Source organism: Sus scrofa, chromosome 1 (genome assembly GCF_054392235.1).
Source record: "Sus scrofa isolate SSC_HxYL_T2T_F1_AM1 chromosome 1, Sscrofa_HxYL_maternal_Yorkshire_Landrace_v2.0, whole genome shotgun sequence".
Classification (NCBI taxonomy): domain Eukaryota; kingdom Metazoa; phylum Chordata; class Mammalia; order Artiodactyla; family Suidae; genus Sus; species Sus scrofa.
Genome location: NC_139383.1, coordinates 284,451,514 through 284,470,919, shown reverse-complemented (window position 1 = coordinate 284,470,919; position 19,406 = coordinate 284,451,514). Strand labels below are relative to the sequence as shown.

The window sequence follows — 19,406 nt, the reverse complement described above, 5'->3', positions numbered from 1 at the left end:
GTAGCCACCACACGGCAGCCACCCTGCCCCAGGTCCCGGCCGCCTACCTGCCGCCCACAGAGAAGTCCGACACGGCATAGTAGTAGGACTGCAGCACCTTAGGGTCCTTGAAGATGTCGTCCCCAAACGTGTTGAGCCGGTCCAGGGAGATAAGAAGCTCCGTGCTGGTGACCCACTCCTGGTGGGGGCAGGGGAGCAGGCGGAGGGGAAGGGGCACATCAGCCCCCGAGGGTGTGCTCCCACCCCACTCTGCTGCAAGGTCTGGCTGGCTGCCCCCAGGAGGGTCTCCTGGGACTCGGGGACAGGACAAGCCCGGGCCGACCCCCTGAAATAAGATGCCTGAGCTTCGGGGCGACGCCAACCTGGGTGCCCAGCTACTTCCTGGCGGTGCAACTTTGGGGAATTTGCTCAATGTCTCCGAGCCTCCATCTCCCCCTCTGTGAAATGGGACAAGGAATGATGTGACCCCAGGAGGATGTTGGACGGGATGGCCAATGTCAGCGGTCAAGATGCTGGGGGCAGGGCGGAAGCAGCCCATCTAAAACCCTGTCCCACAGGTCACCTGACTTCTCCCAGCAGCAACTGCTCTCCCACGGTTCAGGTCGGCTAAGGGAGGATGCATCCCAGGGCCCTGGCGTGGGACGGGGGGTGTAGGTCTATAGGTTTCTCACGTGCTAAGGGTCAGACTCCCGCAGACAGGGCACCTGCCCCAAGGAACGTTTTTCCCACCAGAACACAGACCCCAGGGCCCCTGGTTCTTGCTGCATGCCTGGCCCACAGCAGGCTCTCGGTAAATACTTGCTGATGGCTCAACGAGCAGGGCTGGGGGGTGGGCGGTGGGGGAGAGCCCACGTGAAGGCTGACATTTTCGTCTGCCTGCTGTTGCAATCAGAGGTAGCTCCGGCTGAATGTTAATCAGCATTTTAATTCAGCCCAGGAGCTCCCGGTTTAGCAATCAGGCCCATCAGGACAGAAAATGAACTCCTGGCAAAGTCGGACTTCTCGCCCCAGCATGACTCGGGCCTCACGCATCCCCTTGGGCTCAGCAATTCTTGACCCCGAGGTCTGGGGCCCAGGGCCTCTGCTGGAGGAAGCTTCAGCGGGGGAGGGGGCCAGCACCAGAGAACTGCAGAGGGGACCTTGGCACTCAGCTGAGTTTGCAAGCCCCCATCACTCCCGAATCACTTCCTGAATGTCAGGGTGCATCTAGGGATCTGGCTAAAATGCAGGGGTGGGGCCTGAAACTCTGTATTTCCCCACATGCTCAGGTTGTGCTGATGCTCAGGTCCCTGGAGCCGCTGAGGAGCAAGGGGGCCAGGGCCAAGGGTGGAAACCCAGCAGAGCACAGCTGATGCTCTAAGAGTCTTTTTCTTCCTCCAGAAAAAGGCCCCCCTGAGAGAAGACCCAATAGCTGATGTCCCAGCTGGAAGGCACAGCAGCTGACACTTATTGTACAGTTAGGGCTCAGGTCTTCACATTAACCCCATGGGAAGGTGTTTTTCTCTCTTTTCTTTTTTTTGCTTTGTTGCTGCACCTGTGGCATATGTACGTTCCAGGCCAGGGATCAAATCTGAGCCCCAGCTGTGCCCCACACCACAGCTACAGCAACACTGGATCCTTAACCAACTTCACGGGGTCAGGGATCGAACCCATGCCTCTGCAGCAACCCAAGCCACTGCAGTTGGATTCTTAACCCACTGCACCACAGCGGGAACTCCAGGGGAAGGGTTATCCTTCCCCACACTTTACAGATGAGGAGACTGAGGCTCGGCGAGTGTAAGTTCTCTGCCCCAGGTGGCACGGCTGGTGCACAGCAGAGCTGGGGTTCGGGTCTACCTGCTCCCAGGGCCCCAGCTTTGGTCACTGGGTAGCTTGTCTTCCTGCACCTATCCCAAGGCCCTCATCACCTGAGTGGAGCCCAGGGGGCAATGACCTGCCCAGGGTCTCAGGCCCGCAGTGACCCTCCTCCGGGTCCCTGCATCAGTCTGCGAAGACAGTGGCAGCAGGAACAGCACCAAAATCCCCCGAGACCCAGGGCGGGAGCTGGGAGGGAGAAGGGCAATTTGTCCCTTTGCCCAATTTGTACGGGCCACTCCCTGATCCCTTGGGGGGGTCACTTTGGGGCAAACCCTAAGGTACACAGGCAATGGGTTTTTGCAACTCCCAACAAAACTATGAGTGGGCTCCTGGGTTGATTTTGGATGGACCTGGAGGCCAGAACGTGGCTTGAAGGAGGAGAGGGAGGTGGGAGTTTCGGCCCCAAGCAACAGCAGTTCTGCCCCCGGTGGCACCCTGGAGAAGGTCAGCCCTCCCCCTGAGGTCCTCGTCCCCCAGGAGGGACAGAGAGACCCGGGACCCAGCAGCCACACCTTCTTACCCCCACCCTAAATGCTCCTCGTCTTCAGAGGAAGCTCCATGCTGGAGTGCCCAGAGCAGAGAGAAGGGAGGCTGGGCCTGCCTTTCTTTGTCCTTCTCTGACCTTGGCTTCTGCCTGGGGGCCAAAGGGGGCTCATTTCTGAAAAGGTCAAAGACGACATTCAGAACCTATGGGGCAAGTTAGGGAACCCCGCTGCCAAGGCAGCACAGACGGAGATGGAGCAGGGCCCAGCCCTTCTGCTCGTCTGCAAATGACCTTGGCTGATGTTTCCGCATCTTCAGAGTTTGCAGCCCCGTGGAGAAGAAATCACCATTTGAAACAGAATCACGATGATCCCATGTGAACATTTTTAATGGGATAAGCAGGGCCCAAGCCTCTGGAGGTGGAATTCTGTGCCGTAAAGGATTAACCTTGCCCAGTGGGAGATCTGGCCTTTGCCCCCTGCTCCGATGGCAGGGGGGGCGGGGCTCACCTGTAAGTCCTTAGCATATCCTGCTTGGTTAGAGTAACTTTGTTCTCATGGGGCCTTGGGCCACCCGGACAGCCCACGGGGACCATCTAATTTATGGCTCCAGGCCTCAGTTTCCCCACCCGACTACAAAAGGGTCTGCTGAGTTGGTGGCTGTCAGAGGGCTCTGCCGTAGAAGCGAGGGATGGGGCACTTCTGCTCCATGGAGCACCCCCTGTCCATCTATTTCACTGGCATTATTTTGTCCTTCACAAAAGATGTAAACACACCAAAGCTGCTGATGCTGAAACTCTGAAAACCATGGGATCTTCCAGCCCCCCCCCACTCCCCCAGGGTCCTCTCGCCACTGGAGACTTTCCGTGTCTCACCTGCAGCCCCGTCCTGCCCCAGCCCCAGCCCCACTCCTTCTGACCTGCAACACGGGGCTCTCCTCAAAGTTGTAGGCGCTGGGCCGGCCCTCCAGGGTGGAGAAGGCCACGTTGCCGCCGCTCAGCGGGGAGATGTCGCTGAACTCGGAGGTGCAGAAGGCCGCGCGCTCGTCCTCGCCGGGGCGCAGGTACTGGCCCTCGGCCTTGCCGTAGGTCTTCCGGCAGGAGGCGCTGTAGTACTGGTAGGGCTCCCAGGGGCCGCCGGCCCGGCTGCGCTTGTAGATGGCGAAGCTCTCAGGGCGACTGGTGTGGAACTTCAGCCGCACGTAGGTGATCTCGTAAGCTTTTCCTGCAGCGGGGAGACGGGGGCCCATTTCACAGAAGGGAAAGCAGCGCCCTAGTCCCGGTCCAGGGAGAGCAGAAAGGCTGTGCCGAACGAACTGTCGTGGATGGACTGGTAGAGGCTGTTTGGGCGGGCCACGATCCATTAGTGATGTCTGTCAGGGACCCGGCCTGCTTCCCAGGGCTTTGCCATCCATCCCTCAGCTGGACAGTGCGCCTCCCTGCACGGGAATCTGCGGTGGAACACACACTCCCGACAGGCAGCCATCTCTTTTGGTGCAAACATCTCCAGCAATGGGATGTCACCGCATCCTAAAGAAGCCTGCTCTACCATTAGAAAGTTATTTCTTTTACTACAACCCAACAAAGCTGAAACTTCCACTGGTGCTTTTTGGTCTCAGTCCCTCCCAGTGATTTCAGACCCCCGGAGTCCGGAGACACGCCTGATTCAAGCCCCCAAATCCTAAAGCAGTCCCCCCTGGATCCCTTCTTCCTCCTGCTTCCACCTAACTTCTCTTGAATCCCGATTTCTCAAGAGACATTTATATTTGCTGGGCCCTTGGTCTCATCTCCCAACATAAGCCTCAGGGCACTGCAATTCAGCTCTTCTGGGCCCCTTGAGAGAAACTGGTCTTGCAAATTTCCTCACCAACAGCCCCTCGTCGCCACAGCCAGCAGACCCAGCCTTGACTTACTTTCTGGGCGGCCCCTCCCCCAAGCCTCTGCGCAGCCCACCCTCCAGGCCCTGCCCCTTCCGGCCCACCTGGGGTCCCCCTCCTCGGCTTCCTCTGCTTATGGCCCCCTCCCCCAGGGGCCTCTCCTCTCATCCGCTTTAGTCCTGTTCCCCTCCCCCATGCTGTTGACATTAAGACGGAGCATCTTCAAGCTTCAGGCTCCACCCTGCGGTCCTCTCTGCCCAGCTGCCACCATCCTCCCCCAGACTCACCACGATTACTCAGAGCTGTACTGGGAGGGCGGGATGAGAAGGGGGGCGGAGGAGGGCAGGTAGGTTCCTATATCTGCATCTGCCCTCCCAGGTGTCACCAAGCAATGCTTAAGAAGAAAAAACCAACGGATGGATGGATGGATGGATGGATAAACGGAGGAAGGAAAGAAGGACCAACGGAGGGAACCCTCCCGTAAGTTCTGCCATAAGCCGTCCATTCATGTTCCCCAGCGCAGCACAGATCCCGTCTATACCCCCTTTGCATCTGCTTTCTCCCCTCTGGCCACTCTGCCCTGGTCCCAGATACCCCAGCAGGCCTGGCTCACGGCTGCCACCACTGTCACTGTCCACAGTATTCCTTACGCACTGAGAAGAAATCACTTCAATCCTCTGTTTAAACACCGTGGCCCTATGTGAGAGCTAGAACTATAAAACTCTCAGGAGCAGAGAAAATCTTTGTGAGCTGGGTTAGGCATAGCCTTCTTAGATGTGACACTGAAAGCACAAGTGACAGAAAAAGCAGATGAACTGAACTTCATTAAAATAAAAAATGTTTGTGCTTCTTTTACTTTCTTTTTTTCTTTTGCTTTTTAGGGCCGCATTTGCGGCATATGGAGGTTCCCAGGCTAGGGGTCAAATTGGAGCTACAGCTGCCAGCCTACACCACAGCCACAGCAATGCCAGATCTGAGCTGCATCTGCGACCCACACCACAGCTCATGGTAACGCTGGATCCTTAACCCACTGAGAGGCCAGGGATCAAACCTGCAACCTCATAGTTCCTAATTGGATTCGTTTCCACTGTGCCATGATGGAAACTCCCTAAAAATGTTTGTGGTTCTAAAGACACCACCGAGAAAATGAAAAGCCAACCTGCAGAATAGGAGAAAATATTTGCAAAGCATATATCTGTTAAGGTTTTTATCCAGAATATATAAAGAATTCTTACAACTCAAAAATAAAAAGACAGGAGTTCCCTGGTGGCTCAAGGGTTAAGGACCTGGCATTTTTCCCGGTGTGGCTCTAGTTACTGCTGTGGTACAGGTTCGATCCCTGGCCCAGGAACTTCTATATGCCTCAGGCATGGCCAAAAAAAATTGTTTTTAATTTTTAAAAAAATATTGCCCAATTTAAAAAATGGAAAAAGGACCCACATGGACATTTTTCCAAAGAAGATACATAAATGCCAATGAGCACATGAGCAGCTGCCCAAGACCATGAGCCATCAGGGAAATGCAACTCAAAAGCACAATGAAAGGGAGTTCCCACTGTGGTGCAGCAGGTTAAGGATTTGGCATTGCCACAGCTGTGGCTCAGGATCAGTCCCCGGCCTATACCCTTCCATATTCCACAGGTGCGGCCAGAAAAAAAAAAAAAAAAAACCATGAGCTATCACGTCACTCTCTTAAGATGGATATGATAGGCATTCGCTCCCGTCATGGCACAGTGGAAATGAATCCAACTAGGAACCATGAGGTTTCAGGTTCGATCCCTGGTCTCCCTCGGTGGGTTAAGGATCCAGTGTTGCCGTGAGCTGTGGTGTAGATCACAGATGCAGCTCGGATCTGGTGCTGCTGTGGCTGTGGTGTAGGCCGGCAGCTGTTGCTCCCATGAGACCCCTAGCCTGACCTCCGTATGCCGTGGGTACGGCCCTAAAAGAGACAAAAAAAAAAAAAAGATATAATAAAAAAGAGACAAAAATAAGTGTTGGCAAGGATGTGGAGGAACTGGAACCCTTGTCCACAGCTGGTGAAAACGTAAAAGGGTACAGCTGCTTTGGAAAACACTGGTGGTTTCTGAAAAGGTCACACGCAGACTTACCCTATGACTCAGCAATCTCACTCCTCGGCAGGCACCCAAGTGACATGAAAACGAATGTCCTCACAGAAACTTGTCCCCGGATGTCCAGAGTGGCACTACTCAGAAAGTCCAAATGGAAACAACTCAAATGTTTGTCAACAGATAACGAATAAATACAGTAAGGTATATCAGAAAAAGAATACTATTTGGGGAGTTCCCATCATGGCACAGCGGAAACAATCTGACTAGGAACCATGAGGTTGCGGGTTCGATCCCTGGCCTCGCTCAGCGGGTTAAGGATCCGGCATTGCTGTGAGCTGTGGTGTAGGTTGCAGACACAGCTCAGATCTGGCGTTGCTGTGGCTGTGGTGTAGGCCGGCAGCTGCCGCTCAGATTGGACCCCTAGCCTGGGAATCTACATATGCCGCAGGTGTGGCCCTAAAAGACAAAAATGAAAAGAAAACATTGTGAATACAATAAATTAATTCGGAGTTCCCATCGTGGCACAGTGGTTAACGAATCCGACTAGGAACCATGAGGTTGCGGGTTCGGTCCCTGCCCTTGCTCAGTGGGTTAACGATCCGGCATTGCCGTGAGCTGTGGTGTAGGTTGCAGACGCGGCTCGGATCCCGCGTTGCTGTGGCTCTGGCGTAGGCCGGTGGCTACAGCTCTGAATGGACCCCTAGCCTGGGAACCTCCATATGCCGTGGGAGCGGCCCAAGAAATAGCAAAAAAAAGACAAAAAAAAAAAAAAAAAAAGAAAGAAATTAATTCCAAAGACTACATAGTGTGTGGGTCCATCTATTGTCAAGGTCCTGTGCAGGCAAATCCACAAAGACAGACAGTAGATTAGTGGTTGTCGGGATCTGGGGGGTGAGGTGGACAATGGGGGGGGGGGGCAACTGCCAATGGGTATAGGGTTTCTTTGGGGTGATAAAATGTTCAAAAACAGACTGTGGCGATGGGTGTAAAACTCTATAAATAACAAAAACCACTGAATCAAACACTTGAATTGGCTGAACTGAACGGCAAATCATATTTCCATAAAGCTATTAGGTGTATTTTTAAAAACCGGTTCTCACATCCATTAGAGTAGTTCTTTTCTTTTTGCTCTTTAGGGCCACACCTGCAGCATATGGAGGTTCCCGGGCTAGGGGTCCAATCAGAGCTACAGCCGCCGGCCTACACCACAGCCACAGCAACGCAGGATTCGAGCCGACCTACACCACAGCTCACAGCAATGCCAGATCCTTAACCCTCTGAGCGAGGCCAGGGATCGAACCCATAACCTCATGGTTACTAGTTGGATTCATTTCCATTGTGCCACAATGGTAACTCCTAGGATGCTTATTTTAAAAAAAGATAGGAATTCCTGTTGTAGCTCAACAGGTTAAGAACCCGACTAGCATCCATGAAGCCGACAGATGCAGCTCTGATTAGATCCCTGGCCTGGGAGCCTCATATGCCTCAGGAACGGCCCTAAAAAGGAAAAAAAAAAAGATAAAATAAAAAATAATTTTGGAGTTCCCATCGTGGCACAGCAGAATCAAATCTGACTAGGAACCATGAGGTTGCAGGTTGGATCCCTGGCCTCACTCTGTGGGTTAAGGATCTGGCGTTGCCATGAACTGTGGTGTAGGTTGCAGATGCGGCTCGGATCTGATGTTGCTGTGGCTGTGGTGTAGGCTGGCGGCTGTAGCTCCGATTCGACCCCTAGCCTGGGAACCTCCATATGCCCTGGGTGTGGCACTAAAAAGCAAAATAAATAAATAAATAATAATTTTAAGAAACTTGTACACTGTTAGTGGGAGTGCAAAACAATTCATTTGCTATGAAAACTGGTTGTTTCTCAAAAAATTAAAGATAGAATTACCATTTGAGCCATTAATTCCACGACTGAAGATATACCCGAGAGATCTGAAAGCAGGGGCTTAAAGAAACATTTGTTCAAAGCAGGCTTAGTCACAATAGCTAAGAGGTAAAAGCAACCCAATGTCCACTGACTGATAACAAGTACACAAAATGTGGTCTAGCCATACAATGAAATATTATACAGCCGTAAAAAGGAAGAAGGAGTTCCCATTATGGCTCAACAGGTTAAGAACCTGACACAGTGTCCTTGAGGATGTGGATTCAGTCCATGGGTTCGCTCAGTGGGTTAAGGGTTCCGGAGCTGCCACAAGCTTTGGCATAGGTCGCAGATTGGGCTCAGATCTGGTGTTGCTGTGGCTGTGGTGTAGATCTGCAGCTGCAGCTCCAATTCCACCCCGAGCCTGGGAACCTCCATATGCCAGAGGTTTGGTCCTAAAGAGAAAAAAAAGGGAAGGAAATTCTGACACATGCTACTACACGGAAGAAGCCTGAGGACATTGTGCTAAGCAAAAGAAGCCAGGTACAAAAGGATAAATTCCGTAGGACTCCATTTGTATGGGGTCCCTAGAATAGTCAGAGTCACAGGGACAGAAAGTGGGACGGCAGGTGCCAGGGGCTGAGAGAGAGGAACTAGGAAGTTGGTGTTTAATGGGGACAGTTTGGGAAGATGAAACAAACATGTTTGGCTGGTGGTGATGGTTACCCAACGAGGGGAACATCTTTAACACCAGCGACCTGTACACTTACAAAGGAGTAAGATAATAAATGTGATGTCATGTGTGTTTTACCACAACAAAAGAAAAACTGGGAAAGATGTATAAATATTGGCCCCTTGGGAATGCAGTCTGGCGACACAGATGAAGAGCCATAAAAATATGGCCTTTGGTTAAAATTTAAAAAAAACAAAAGCAAAACAAAACAAAACAAAAACCCACTTCTGGAAATTCAAACAAGGAACAGAACCTAAATCAAGTAGTTCATCGAGGAGTTTTTTATAACGGGGAAAAAGTGGGACCCATGACGGTTCAGGACATTGTAGGCCATCAACCCACAGGCAGACTGAAACCACTGAAGCAGATGACAAGGAGTTTATACGGCAGGGGAAAGCTGCAGTCAAAACGCTGCATGAAAAGACATCCAATCCCACGTTTAGAATCAGAGATGGGTTATTTATTTATTTATTTATTTTGCTTTTTAGGGCCACACCCACAACATAGGGAGGTTCCCAGGCTAAGGGTCGAATCGGAGCTACTACAGCTGCCAGCCTACACCACAGCCACAGCATCTCGGGATCCAAGCCTCGTCTGAACCTACACCACAGCTCACGGCAACGCGGGATCCTTAACCCACTGAGCGAGACCAGAGATCGAACCCGAAAACCTCATGGATCCTAGTCAGGTTCGTTAGGCGCTGAGCCACGCCAGGAACTCCAGAATCAGAGGTTATTAAAATCCCCCAAAGAACAGGCAGAAAAGAATGACGTCAAACACAGGCGCACGACGGTCCTCAGGGCAGAGGACTCAGTAATTTGCTTCCCTTTTCAGTTGTTCTGCATTTTCCCCATTTTTTTTCTCACGAAGCTTGTTCTAATTGAAAAACTGGAGAAAACACAAATTAAAAAAATAATAAAATAAAAAGCAACCGCCCTGCCAATGTTCTAAGATGTTTTTCAGAGTTATGTTGCAGCACAGCTTGGCTTTGTAACTCCAAGCCCCTTAAAAGGAAGCATGTGTCTCAACTGGATCCAGGAACTGAGGCGGCCGCTTCTGTTCTGAGCAGGCATGGGCCTCAGGACCAGGTGGAGACTCCCCCAGATGTGCGTTCACCGAAGGATGCTGCGTGGAGGCTGCGCGGGTCCACAGACTCCTCTGTAAACATCTAGCAGCCAGACATCTCGCAGGAGGGGACTTTGGAGCCACTTAAAAGGTAGCTGGCAGCTAGAAGCGTGGTTGGAAAAAGGCAGCCACTGAGATTTCATGCAAAGGAGCAACAGCACACGCTAGGAAACATCTCGGCTTTTCCCTCTCCTCGCCAGGCCAGGAGGTGAGAAAAGACGCTGGAACATCACAGACGCGGCAGGGACTTTCTGTTACCGGCGTTAATTAGAAGGGCGAAGAAAGCAACTTAATCCCTGCTTTGTGATGCAAAGGTTTCTGCCAAAGGCAACCTGAAGGGTGGAGGAGGAACTGGCCCTGGGAGCTTCTAAACAGCATAGGAATTAAATTAGCAGCCTCCACCCAGACCCTTGGAAACTCCAGGGGCTGATGAGGCTTCAAGGTGATTGTGACAGGTGTGTCCCCATCAGGAAATCAGGGCCAAAACCTCATCCCCAACTGTTAACTAGGGAGCAGCACGGCTTGGGACCACATGGATCTCATCTCTCAGCCACCAGATATGCTGTTCCCCCCACACCTCACTTGGCAGGCTCCCATGCACCCCTGCTCATCATTGTTTGTTGTCTGTGCCTGCAGCAGACAAAAGATCCTAGGTCAGTGCCATAGCAGGGACCCAAGCCACAGCAGTGACAACGCCAGGTCCTTAACCACTAGACCACCGGGGAGCTCCCATCCCATTGGTCTCGTAGACTGACCACAGGCCCCAGCCTGAGCCCTGCATGGAACACCCTTCTCTCAGCCTCCTGATGGCTACTCATCCTTGGATGTGGGTTAGGGTGCCTCACGGATGCTCCCAGCTGCCCACTTTACCCTGCTCTGTAAAGACCGGCCCATCTCTCCCTCTAGTCTGTGATCATCTTGAGACAGGGGCTGTGAATCCTTAGAGCTGGGCACACAGTAGGCACTCAACAAATGCTTGCCGGATGAAGCATGATTTATCCCTTCAAGGAGGTTATAGTCCAGTGAGCAAATTGATACAGGCAGGCCCCAGAACAGGGCTAAGGCTCTGGTTCTGCAAGCTGTGGCCCCTGAGAGTCTGTTTAACAACAGCCAACTTAGTGAGGACCTACTGTGTGCTGGGCACCTTGTTCAGTGGTCTGTGTATGCTGTACCTCAGATCGCCCCAAACACTTCCACCCGAGGCTCAGGCAGGAGAAAGGGACTCGCCCAGCCTCGGGCAGCTGAGTCTCTACTGGACTTTGGGCTTGTCTGCCCCAAAGTCACTAAGCCCGATCCCCCTCCATTCAGGGCCCTGTGTGTACCCAGAGAGAAGAGGCTGCCCAGGAAGGGGGTGCCCGTGCCCATGCAGATCTCGGGTGTTATTCAAAGCCAGCACCAGGAGCACATGTTCTCTCCAGCCAGCTGGGACATAAAGCCCATCAGGAATGACACCAGGGCAGTCATAAAACCAGGCCGGCCCACATCCGGCACTGACCCAGCAGAGCGAGCTCCCATCAAGGGGCTTATTTTGGGAAAATGGAAACAAAACAAAGCCCTTTAATTGGAGCCATCTGGGGAGCAGTGGCCTGGGGGTGGGACTGGAGGGGGCAGGGTGGGGAGCTGAGCTGGGAACGTGTGGGTGAGGCTGCCCTGCCCCCTGTGGGCATGAGAACCAGGTGTGAGAGCCGCTCCCAGGCTGCTGGGGCAGCACGGCAGGGCGCCCTGGCCCTAGCGTCTGGCCACCTGCTGTTCTCGCCTCCTCTCCCACTCTAGCTCTTGGCAGTATGGGGCTCCCTGAATCCATATGAGGACTTGGGGATCCCCAGGACTACAATGCCAGACATCATGAGGGCCCGGCTGAATCAGGGTGGGCCCATGACACTTCCTTCATCTTTGGGCCAAGAGTCTACCCCCAAGTACGGATCAAGACGGTCAAGCCTATGGTGGAGTTCCCATGGGGCTCAGCAGGTTAAGGATCCAGTGTTGTCACTGGATCGGCTGGGGTTGCTGCTGTGGCTTGGGTTTGATCCCTGGCCCAGGAACTTCTGCATGCAGAGTTTTTTTTTCCCCCTCAGCAGAGCCAAATAAAAAAAAGATTCTCAAGTTTACTGTCTAATGTGGGAGGGTGAATATGTTTCACCTGATTATTACCTTGGGCTTTGTGTTAAGAAAGATTCTGAGGTCCAGTCTGAAGGGGGCCTTGACTGAAATGTACAAACTACAAGTTCGCAAAGGGAGGTGACAAGGTATTCAAGACCATCAACCTAAATCAGGGAAGAGGAGCTCCTGCTGTGGCACAATGGGATCGGCAGCATCTTGGGAGCGCTGGGACGCAGGTTCAATGCCTGGCCCGGTACAGTGGGTTAAGGATCCCATGTTGCCACAGCTTCAGCTTAATTCAAGGCAGTGGCTCAGATCTGGCCTGGGAGCTCCAAATGCCGTGGGGGCAGTCAAGGAAAACAAAAAAAAATCAGGGAACAGATGAGCGGCAGATGAGAGGACGACAAAGACCATTCCAGAGAAGATCCAGTGCTCTGGTGAATGCTAAAGGCAAAGGAAACACAGCTGTTTTGTTTTTTTTTTTAAGGGTCAAATCTGCAGCACAGGGAAACTCCTGGACTAGGGGTCTGATCTGAGCTGCAGCTACAGGCCTATGCCACAGCCAAGGCAACACCAGATCTGAGCTGAATCTGTGACCTACACTGCAGCCCTCAGCAACACCAGATCCTTAACCCATTGAGCAAAGCCAGGGATTGAACCCTCATCCTCCCAGGTCAGGTTCTTAACCCACTGAGCCACAACGGGAACTCTGCAGCTGATTCCTGAGTGCATGGAGACACAGGGGGAGGAAGGATGGCTTTATTATTTTTCATTTTAAATACACATAACTTGGAATTCCTGTTGTGGCACAGTGTAAACAAATCTGACCAGCATCCATGAGGACGTAGGTTTGAGCCCTGGCCTCACTCAGTGGGTTAAGGATCCAGCGTGGCCGTGAGCTGTGGTGCAGGTTCCAGACGTGGCCCGGACCCCACGCTGCTGTGGTTGGGGTGTAGGCCAGCAGCTGTAGCTCCGATTCAACCCCTAGCCTGGGAACTTCTATATGTTGGGGGTGCGGCCCTAAAAAGCAAAAATAAATAAATAAATAAATAATACACATAACGTTTACCTCCTTAATCATTTTTAAGCTTATGGTTCGCCAGTATTAAGTACACGCACGCTGTTGCACAATCGTTGTCACGGTCCGTCTTCAGAATTTTTTCATCTTCCCCAAGTGAAATTCCATACCCATGAAACACTGATGTCCCATCCTGTCCTCCCCCAGCCCCTGGCAACCCCCATTCTACTTTCCATCTCCGTGACTTTGACTCTTTGGGGGACTCATCTCAGCGGCATCATATAGTGTTTGTCTTTCTGGGTCTGGCTTATGTCACGTCCTCGAGGTGCTTCCATGTTGTGGCAGGTGTCGGGATTGCCTTCCTTTTTGAGGCTGAAACGTATTCCACTGGGCAGCTTTGCCACCCACATCTTGCTTGTTCGTTCATCAGGGGACCCTGGGGCTGCTCCCACTCTTTGGTCAGCGTGAATAACGCTGCCATGAACACAGCTGACACGGCACCCTTCCTTTGGGACCCAAAGTCTGAGGCCCTTGTGTGACATCCCAGGGCGGACCTTCAGGAAGATGCTTGAATGACCGGGTCAAGGGCTCGGGTGTGGCACCAGGATCAGGTGCAGGTGGAGCCCCAAATGTCCACAGTGATCCCCACAGGCCAAGCCAGGGACATGCGACAGGGAGAGGACACCCTGGTGGCAGGGCTGGTGGGACATGAGAGAGAGCAGGGAAGGGAGGTGGATGAAGCAGCTGGAGCCTGGGGCGCAGAAGCAGGTCAGGCCCAGGAGGAAGGGTGGGGACCACAGCCTAGGAGTTTGGGATGTGGCTGGAAGGCTGGGGAGTCCTTCATTCCTGCATTTACTTGTTCCTGAGGAGAAAATACAGCGTAGCTGTGATGTGCTTCACCGCTTCCCAAATCTGTGGTCGGGAACACAGTGACTCAGTCTCCCCATCTGCAAAGTGGGCATCACAACAAGGCAGCTTAATGAGTAAATGCCTGCACACACAACAGTTCCCCAGCTCGTGCCGGACTACATGCTCGCTGTTACTCCATTCACGCGCCCAACCCACAGCATCATTGTTGGGGGGTGCAGGGTGCAGGGACAGCTGTGAAAACAGGCATTCCCTCTGCAGCTCGGAGCCAGTGACTGACGCCAACAAACCAAAACCTCATGGTCATGGTCTAGACGGTGACCAGGGAAGGGCAAGGAGCAGCGAGAATATGCAGACGGGCCCTCTGCCCAATCCTGGGGCGGGGCTTCCTCAGGAGGTCCCCCCAAAGCCTAGCGGGCGGCAGACAGAGGCTTGTCCCCTGTTACACCCCAGGGCTTGGTGCAGGGAGTATCGCGGTGGGCAAGCAATTATTGTGTTTACGAACGGGACGCGGGTCTCCAGGAGAAAGAGAAAGTACACCGGGCAGATGCATCAGCAAAGGCGGACCCCAGAGAGAAGGAGGCAGCCGTGGCGCATCCTCGGCCAGAGTGGGAGGCGAGGGACGGGGCGGCCTGGACGCCACCCGCATCCTTCCTGGGCTCTGGGACGTCCCACCCCTGCAACTGCTGGGTCCGTCTGGAGAAGCCCAGAGAAGGGGGTGGCGGCCAAGGCCGGCTGGGCCCAGGCCCGCGGGGGCTGCCTCTGTGGTGGGGGCTAATCGGAGCCGCTACCTTGACCCCCCGACCTGCCTGGGGCCCAGTGGTCCAGCCAGAACCCGCAGGGAGAAGGAAGGAAGGACTTGGCCTCACAGCACTGGCCTCGTCCAACGCAAACACGGCCGCCCACTCGACAGGAAGACGCGCCGGAGCCAAAGCTCAGGGGACCCAGCCGGCGTCAGGCGGCACAGGACGGCAGGTCCTTCTGACGTCGGGCTCCCACAAGGCCGGGCCCCGTTGTCCTCCAGTCCCCTCTGCCCAGGCCATCAGGCCTGCGGGCCCAAGACCAGCCAGAGCGGCCTCCTGGCTCCTCTGTGTGGTCCCTGATCCGGAATGGCCCTCAGTCTTTTGTCACCGCCACCACCCTTCAGCTCTCCGTGAGGTCCTGTGTTATCTCCTGAGCTTAAACCAGGAGCAGCAGATACCGAAGGATGCGGGGAGAGACCAGCCCTGCCCTCGGGCAGCCCTGGGCCAGGACCTGAGGCTGGAGGCCACCCACTTTCCACATGCAAACGCCCCCTCCTTCGGGGCTCAGCACTCACTTGCCCAGGGACTTAGGGTCCTCCCGGGAGAGCCCCAGGAATCCAAGAACGTGGACAAGCAGGAAGGGAGCCTCCCCCGAGCCCAGCCCAAAGCCGAGGCTCAGACGACCCTAAGCTGGACACTTATCCCCAAGCGCAGTGCACTTCGGGGTGGGTCCCAGGCTCTGCGGTGGGACCGCGGGCAACGGATTTCATTCTCAGAGCCCCAGTTTTCCCAGCCCCTAAAAGAGCAAACGGTGCTGGGATAGGATGCTGACTCAGTGGGGTTCTCAGCATGTGGTAAGAGCCCCCGGAATAGTGTCTGTTACCCCCGATGACCGTCCATCCATCCTCCACGCCACCCCCCGCCCCCCGCCGCCGCTGCCTCCAGACTCCCGCCCGCTTCCCAGGGCCTCAGTGGAGACCCCGCTGCTGCCTTTCATCCCAGACAGGAAGGCTCAGCTTAGCAACTGGGCTCAGGGATTTGGAACAGATGTCCGCGAGCTTGCGGGGGACTGGGAAAGTGGCGACCTCCATCCAGGGCTGACTGCCGCCACCCCCCGCCCCCCCACCCCCTCCAGGGGAGCCAGCCAGCCCCTCGGCTCAGGCTCACGCCCCGCTGCTCCTGCTCCTGCGGGTGAGGGGTCAAGGAGAGCGAGGATGGAGCCAGCAGAGGCGGCCTGAGGGCTCAGAAAGGATCCCGGGCCACCTGGTCTGACACGCTGCCTCCGCCGGAGATACCCTGGTGCCCCAGAGCTCTTCTCCCCGCAGCAGGGTGACGGCTGGCATGAAAACCGCAGCTGAATGGAACCCCAAACGGGGTAGCCCGGGGCTGCTGGGGGTCCCAGCACCCCTCGTGTGTAAACGGGACCCAGGGTCAGGACGTCTTGCGGGAGCCAGCCCGGCGAAGGCTTCTCAGTCCATCTGGAAGAGGCCACTCTGAGCAGAGTCACAGTGGCCCCACACGAGGACCGGCCAGCTCCCTTTCGTGCTTGGACCTGCACAACGGCCCTGAAGGTGGCAGCTCCCGGCCCATTTGATGGGGAGGAATCCAAGGCATGGCGGGGCATTTGCCCAGCGAGTGGCTGTGCTGGACCTGAGGGCAAAGCCCCGTTGTGTGTGTGTTTGTGTGTGTGTGTGTGTGTGTGTGTGTGTGTGTGTGTGAGAGAGAGAGAGAGAGAGGGAGAGGGAGTTTGCTGGAGGGAATGCGTGTGGGCATATGTGCATGTGTGTGAGTGTGTAAACGTGTGTGTGTGAGAGGGAGGGAGTTTGCTGGAGGGAATGCGTGCGGGCATATGTGAATGTGTGTGTAAACGTGTGTGTGAGAATGTGTAAACATGTGAATGTGTGTGTGAGAGAGGGAGTTTGTTGGAGGGAATGCGTGTGGGTGTATGTGAATCTGTGTGTGTAAACATATGTGGGTGAGTGTATGGGTGAGTGTGTAAACGTGTGAGTGTATGTGAGAGGGAGTTTGTTGGAGGGAATGCATGTGGGCATATGTGAATGTGTGTATGTGTGTAAATGTGTGTGTGTGAGAAAGAGAGGGAGTTTGTTGGAGGGAATGCGTGTGGGCATATGTGAATGTGTGTGTGTAAACGTATGTGTGGGTGGGTGTGAGAGAGAGAAAGGGAGTCTGTTGGAGGGAATACGTGGGGGCGTATGTGAATGTATGTGTGTAAGTGTGTGTGTGCAAACGTGTGAGTGTGAGGTCTGGGCTCTACACTCATAGTACCGGGTCTCTGAGCCTCACGTTCCTGGTTTACGGAAGGATCGAACCCTCCGAGCAGTGCGGCCACACGGCTGCAGCACAAGGCCGGGCACACATGGAGTGTCAGTGGGGAGCCCCGAGTCCAAACACGCAGCCGCACCCCGCCCCTCCCGCCTCTGTGCCTGGCCCGCGCCCCTTGCCTGCCCCGGGTTCCCCCCACACAAGCAACACATCAGCCAAACCCAAACCCTCTGTCGCGGAACACACTGTCTCCCCAGAGCCCCACCCTGTCCCACATTCCTTCTCCCGTGGCCTTGGGGTCCCGCCAGGCCAGTGCAGCCAACTCCCCCAGCCTCTCTCCCCCCACCGACTTCCTGTCACCCGCCCGCCTAGAGACCTACAAGCCCCACCTCGTGGGCCTGACCTTGAGGTGGCCGTCAGCTCACTGAGAAGGCTCAGTGTCCCCTCCACCTCTCCTCAGTGTCATTTCCAGCCTTCCCAAGGCACTGTCACCCAAGGCTAGGAAGAGTTAACTTCACTCATGGGTGGAACTCATGTCCAGCAGTTTGTGCTCTGCTCTTGGATATACATGGATGTCAAGATCGTTGAGCAGCTGTGTGTCTTTGGGCAGAAGACTTAACCTCTCTGAGCCTCAATGTTCTCATCTGAAAAAAAGGGCTACAGTCCCATAATTCCGTATCCAAACCATTTGGCTCCAGATAGAGTTTGGAATTCAGAACTTTTCAGGGTTCAGAGAGATGATGCGGTCCTTATATGTGGATTGTAGTAACACCCCCAGCCGGGTCTGGGGCCCACAGCCATGTTCAAAGAACATTTGGGTAAGAAGATGCATGACTATTCTCTCCACCATCAACAAGGTCCATAAATAGCCTCAGGTCAGGTTTTGCAGCCAAAATGAGTTATAAAAATACTTTGAGTTTTCTAAGCTTTGGGAGATTTGAACCCACAGATAAGGGTGAATGGAAGGGTGGCAAATACCACCCCCTCCCTGAAAGGGTTTGGAGGCTGGAAGAGTTAAGATGACTCGCTCAGTGCTTGGCACCTGTGGGGGCCCAAGGAGGAGCTGGATTGGGCTGGACTTTGTCAGATGGGGGAAGGGGTATGCCCGGTCCTGCCATGGGGGACCAGCCTCCCGCCCAGGGGCCCATACCTTGGTATGGGGTTGGGTAGAGGGAGGGCTGGGCACAGCAGAAAGGCCATGCCATCTGGTCCAGTCGCCCAAGAGTGGGATAAATCCTGGCTCCTGCTCTGACGGCTACCCCTTTCCGGTGATGGACACGGTGGCTCTAGAATATTCCCAGGGACTGCACACAGAGTCGGGTGTTCACCAGAACCCCGAAGTCAACCAGATGGGCCAAGATCAGGAGCCGCTGCCGCAAAGAGCAGACCCGGTCGGCCCCTGCTGCCGTTCCCCACAACAGCTCTGGTCTAGGATGGGCCACTGTCACAGGGCGCTGTCCTCCCGCCCAGGACCTCTGCTATGTAAAGGCCTCCCAGCAGGCTCCTCACCCCGCCCAGCCCAAGGGACACTTTTCCGTCTACACAGGCAGTTCCCCGAGGCTGCCCCCACATTGGTCCTGCAGCTAAGCCAGGACGCACCGGAGCTGCGGTTCCTTGCCTCTAGTCGCCGCGCTGGTGGGGACAGGGGAGGCGTCGGGGGTGATGCCCGAAGCCGGCGCTTACCCAAGCGAAGGGTTATGTTGACCGAGGTGGGGTACTGTACCCCGAAGGCCATGGACGGGCTCTGCCACCAGGTGCTGTCGTCCTGGCTGTGGAAGTCGGTGAGGTAGGAGGCGTTGTGGTGGCGCTCGGGGTCGGCGGCGTCGCAGCGCTGGCACTGCGCCCCCGCGCCCTGGGCGCCCACGTGCGGGCAGAAGTCCTCGGGCGGGTGGCCGCACGTGTGCGAGGCTTCGGCGAGCCGGCCGAACGCCGCGTTCTCGAACACGGGCAGGCAGCGCTGCGGGCGCCCCACGCCGTCGTAACACGCGCCCATGCCCGCGCCGGCAGCCCGCGGCGCCAGGAGCGCCAAGCCCAGCAGGAGCGCGGCCGCAGCCATGGTCAAGGGCACCGACGCCCGTACGCCCAGCTCCGCGCGCCCGCCGGGTCTCCGGCTCCAGCGCGGGTGGGCGCGGACGGCGCGGACAGCTAGGCGCCCCAGGACACGCCTCCCCTGGGGGCGGGACCCTCGGCGGGAGGGAGGGACCGGCGGCAGACACGCCCCCCAACTCCCCGGCCGCCCCGTCCCTGGGCGCTCGCCCCACCTGGTGGACGTGCCCGGGAATGCCCGGCTCGGGACTCCAACCCGGCTGCCTTGAGCTGGCGCCTCTGGGGGACCCTGGCTCTTGGAGGCCCAGGGTCCTCATCTGTAGAGCGGAAGTGCTGATGAT

The 19,406-nt window shown here is 55.3% G+C and overlaps 1 protein-coding gene across 7 annotated transcripts in view; it reads right to left on the bottom strand.

Annotated features, from left to right (window-relative positions):
• Positions 1-19,127, bottom strand: part of LAMC3 (laminin subunit gamma 3) — a 66,553-nt gene extending 47,426 nt beyond the window's left edge. For all 7 annotated transcript variants that reach the window (XR_014829336.1, XM_084999113.1, XM_084999120.1 and 4 more), the window contains exons 1-3: positions 18,703-19,127; positions 3,259-3,563; positions 48-178 (exon numbers count right to left, since the gene is read on the bottom strand). Coding sequence is in view for 4 of the 7 variants with exons in the window: in XM_084999113.1 (XP_084855239.1) it covers positions 48-178; positions 3,259-3,563; positions 18,703-19,075 (809 nt within the window). In the remaining 3 variants the exon portion in view is untranslated. The remainder of the gene's footprint in view (positions 1-47; positions 179-3,258; positions 3,564-18,702) is intronic.
• Positions 19,128-19,406: the final 279 nt, after the last annotated feature.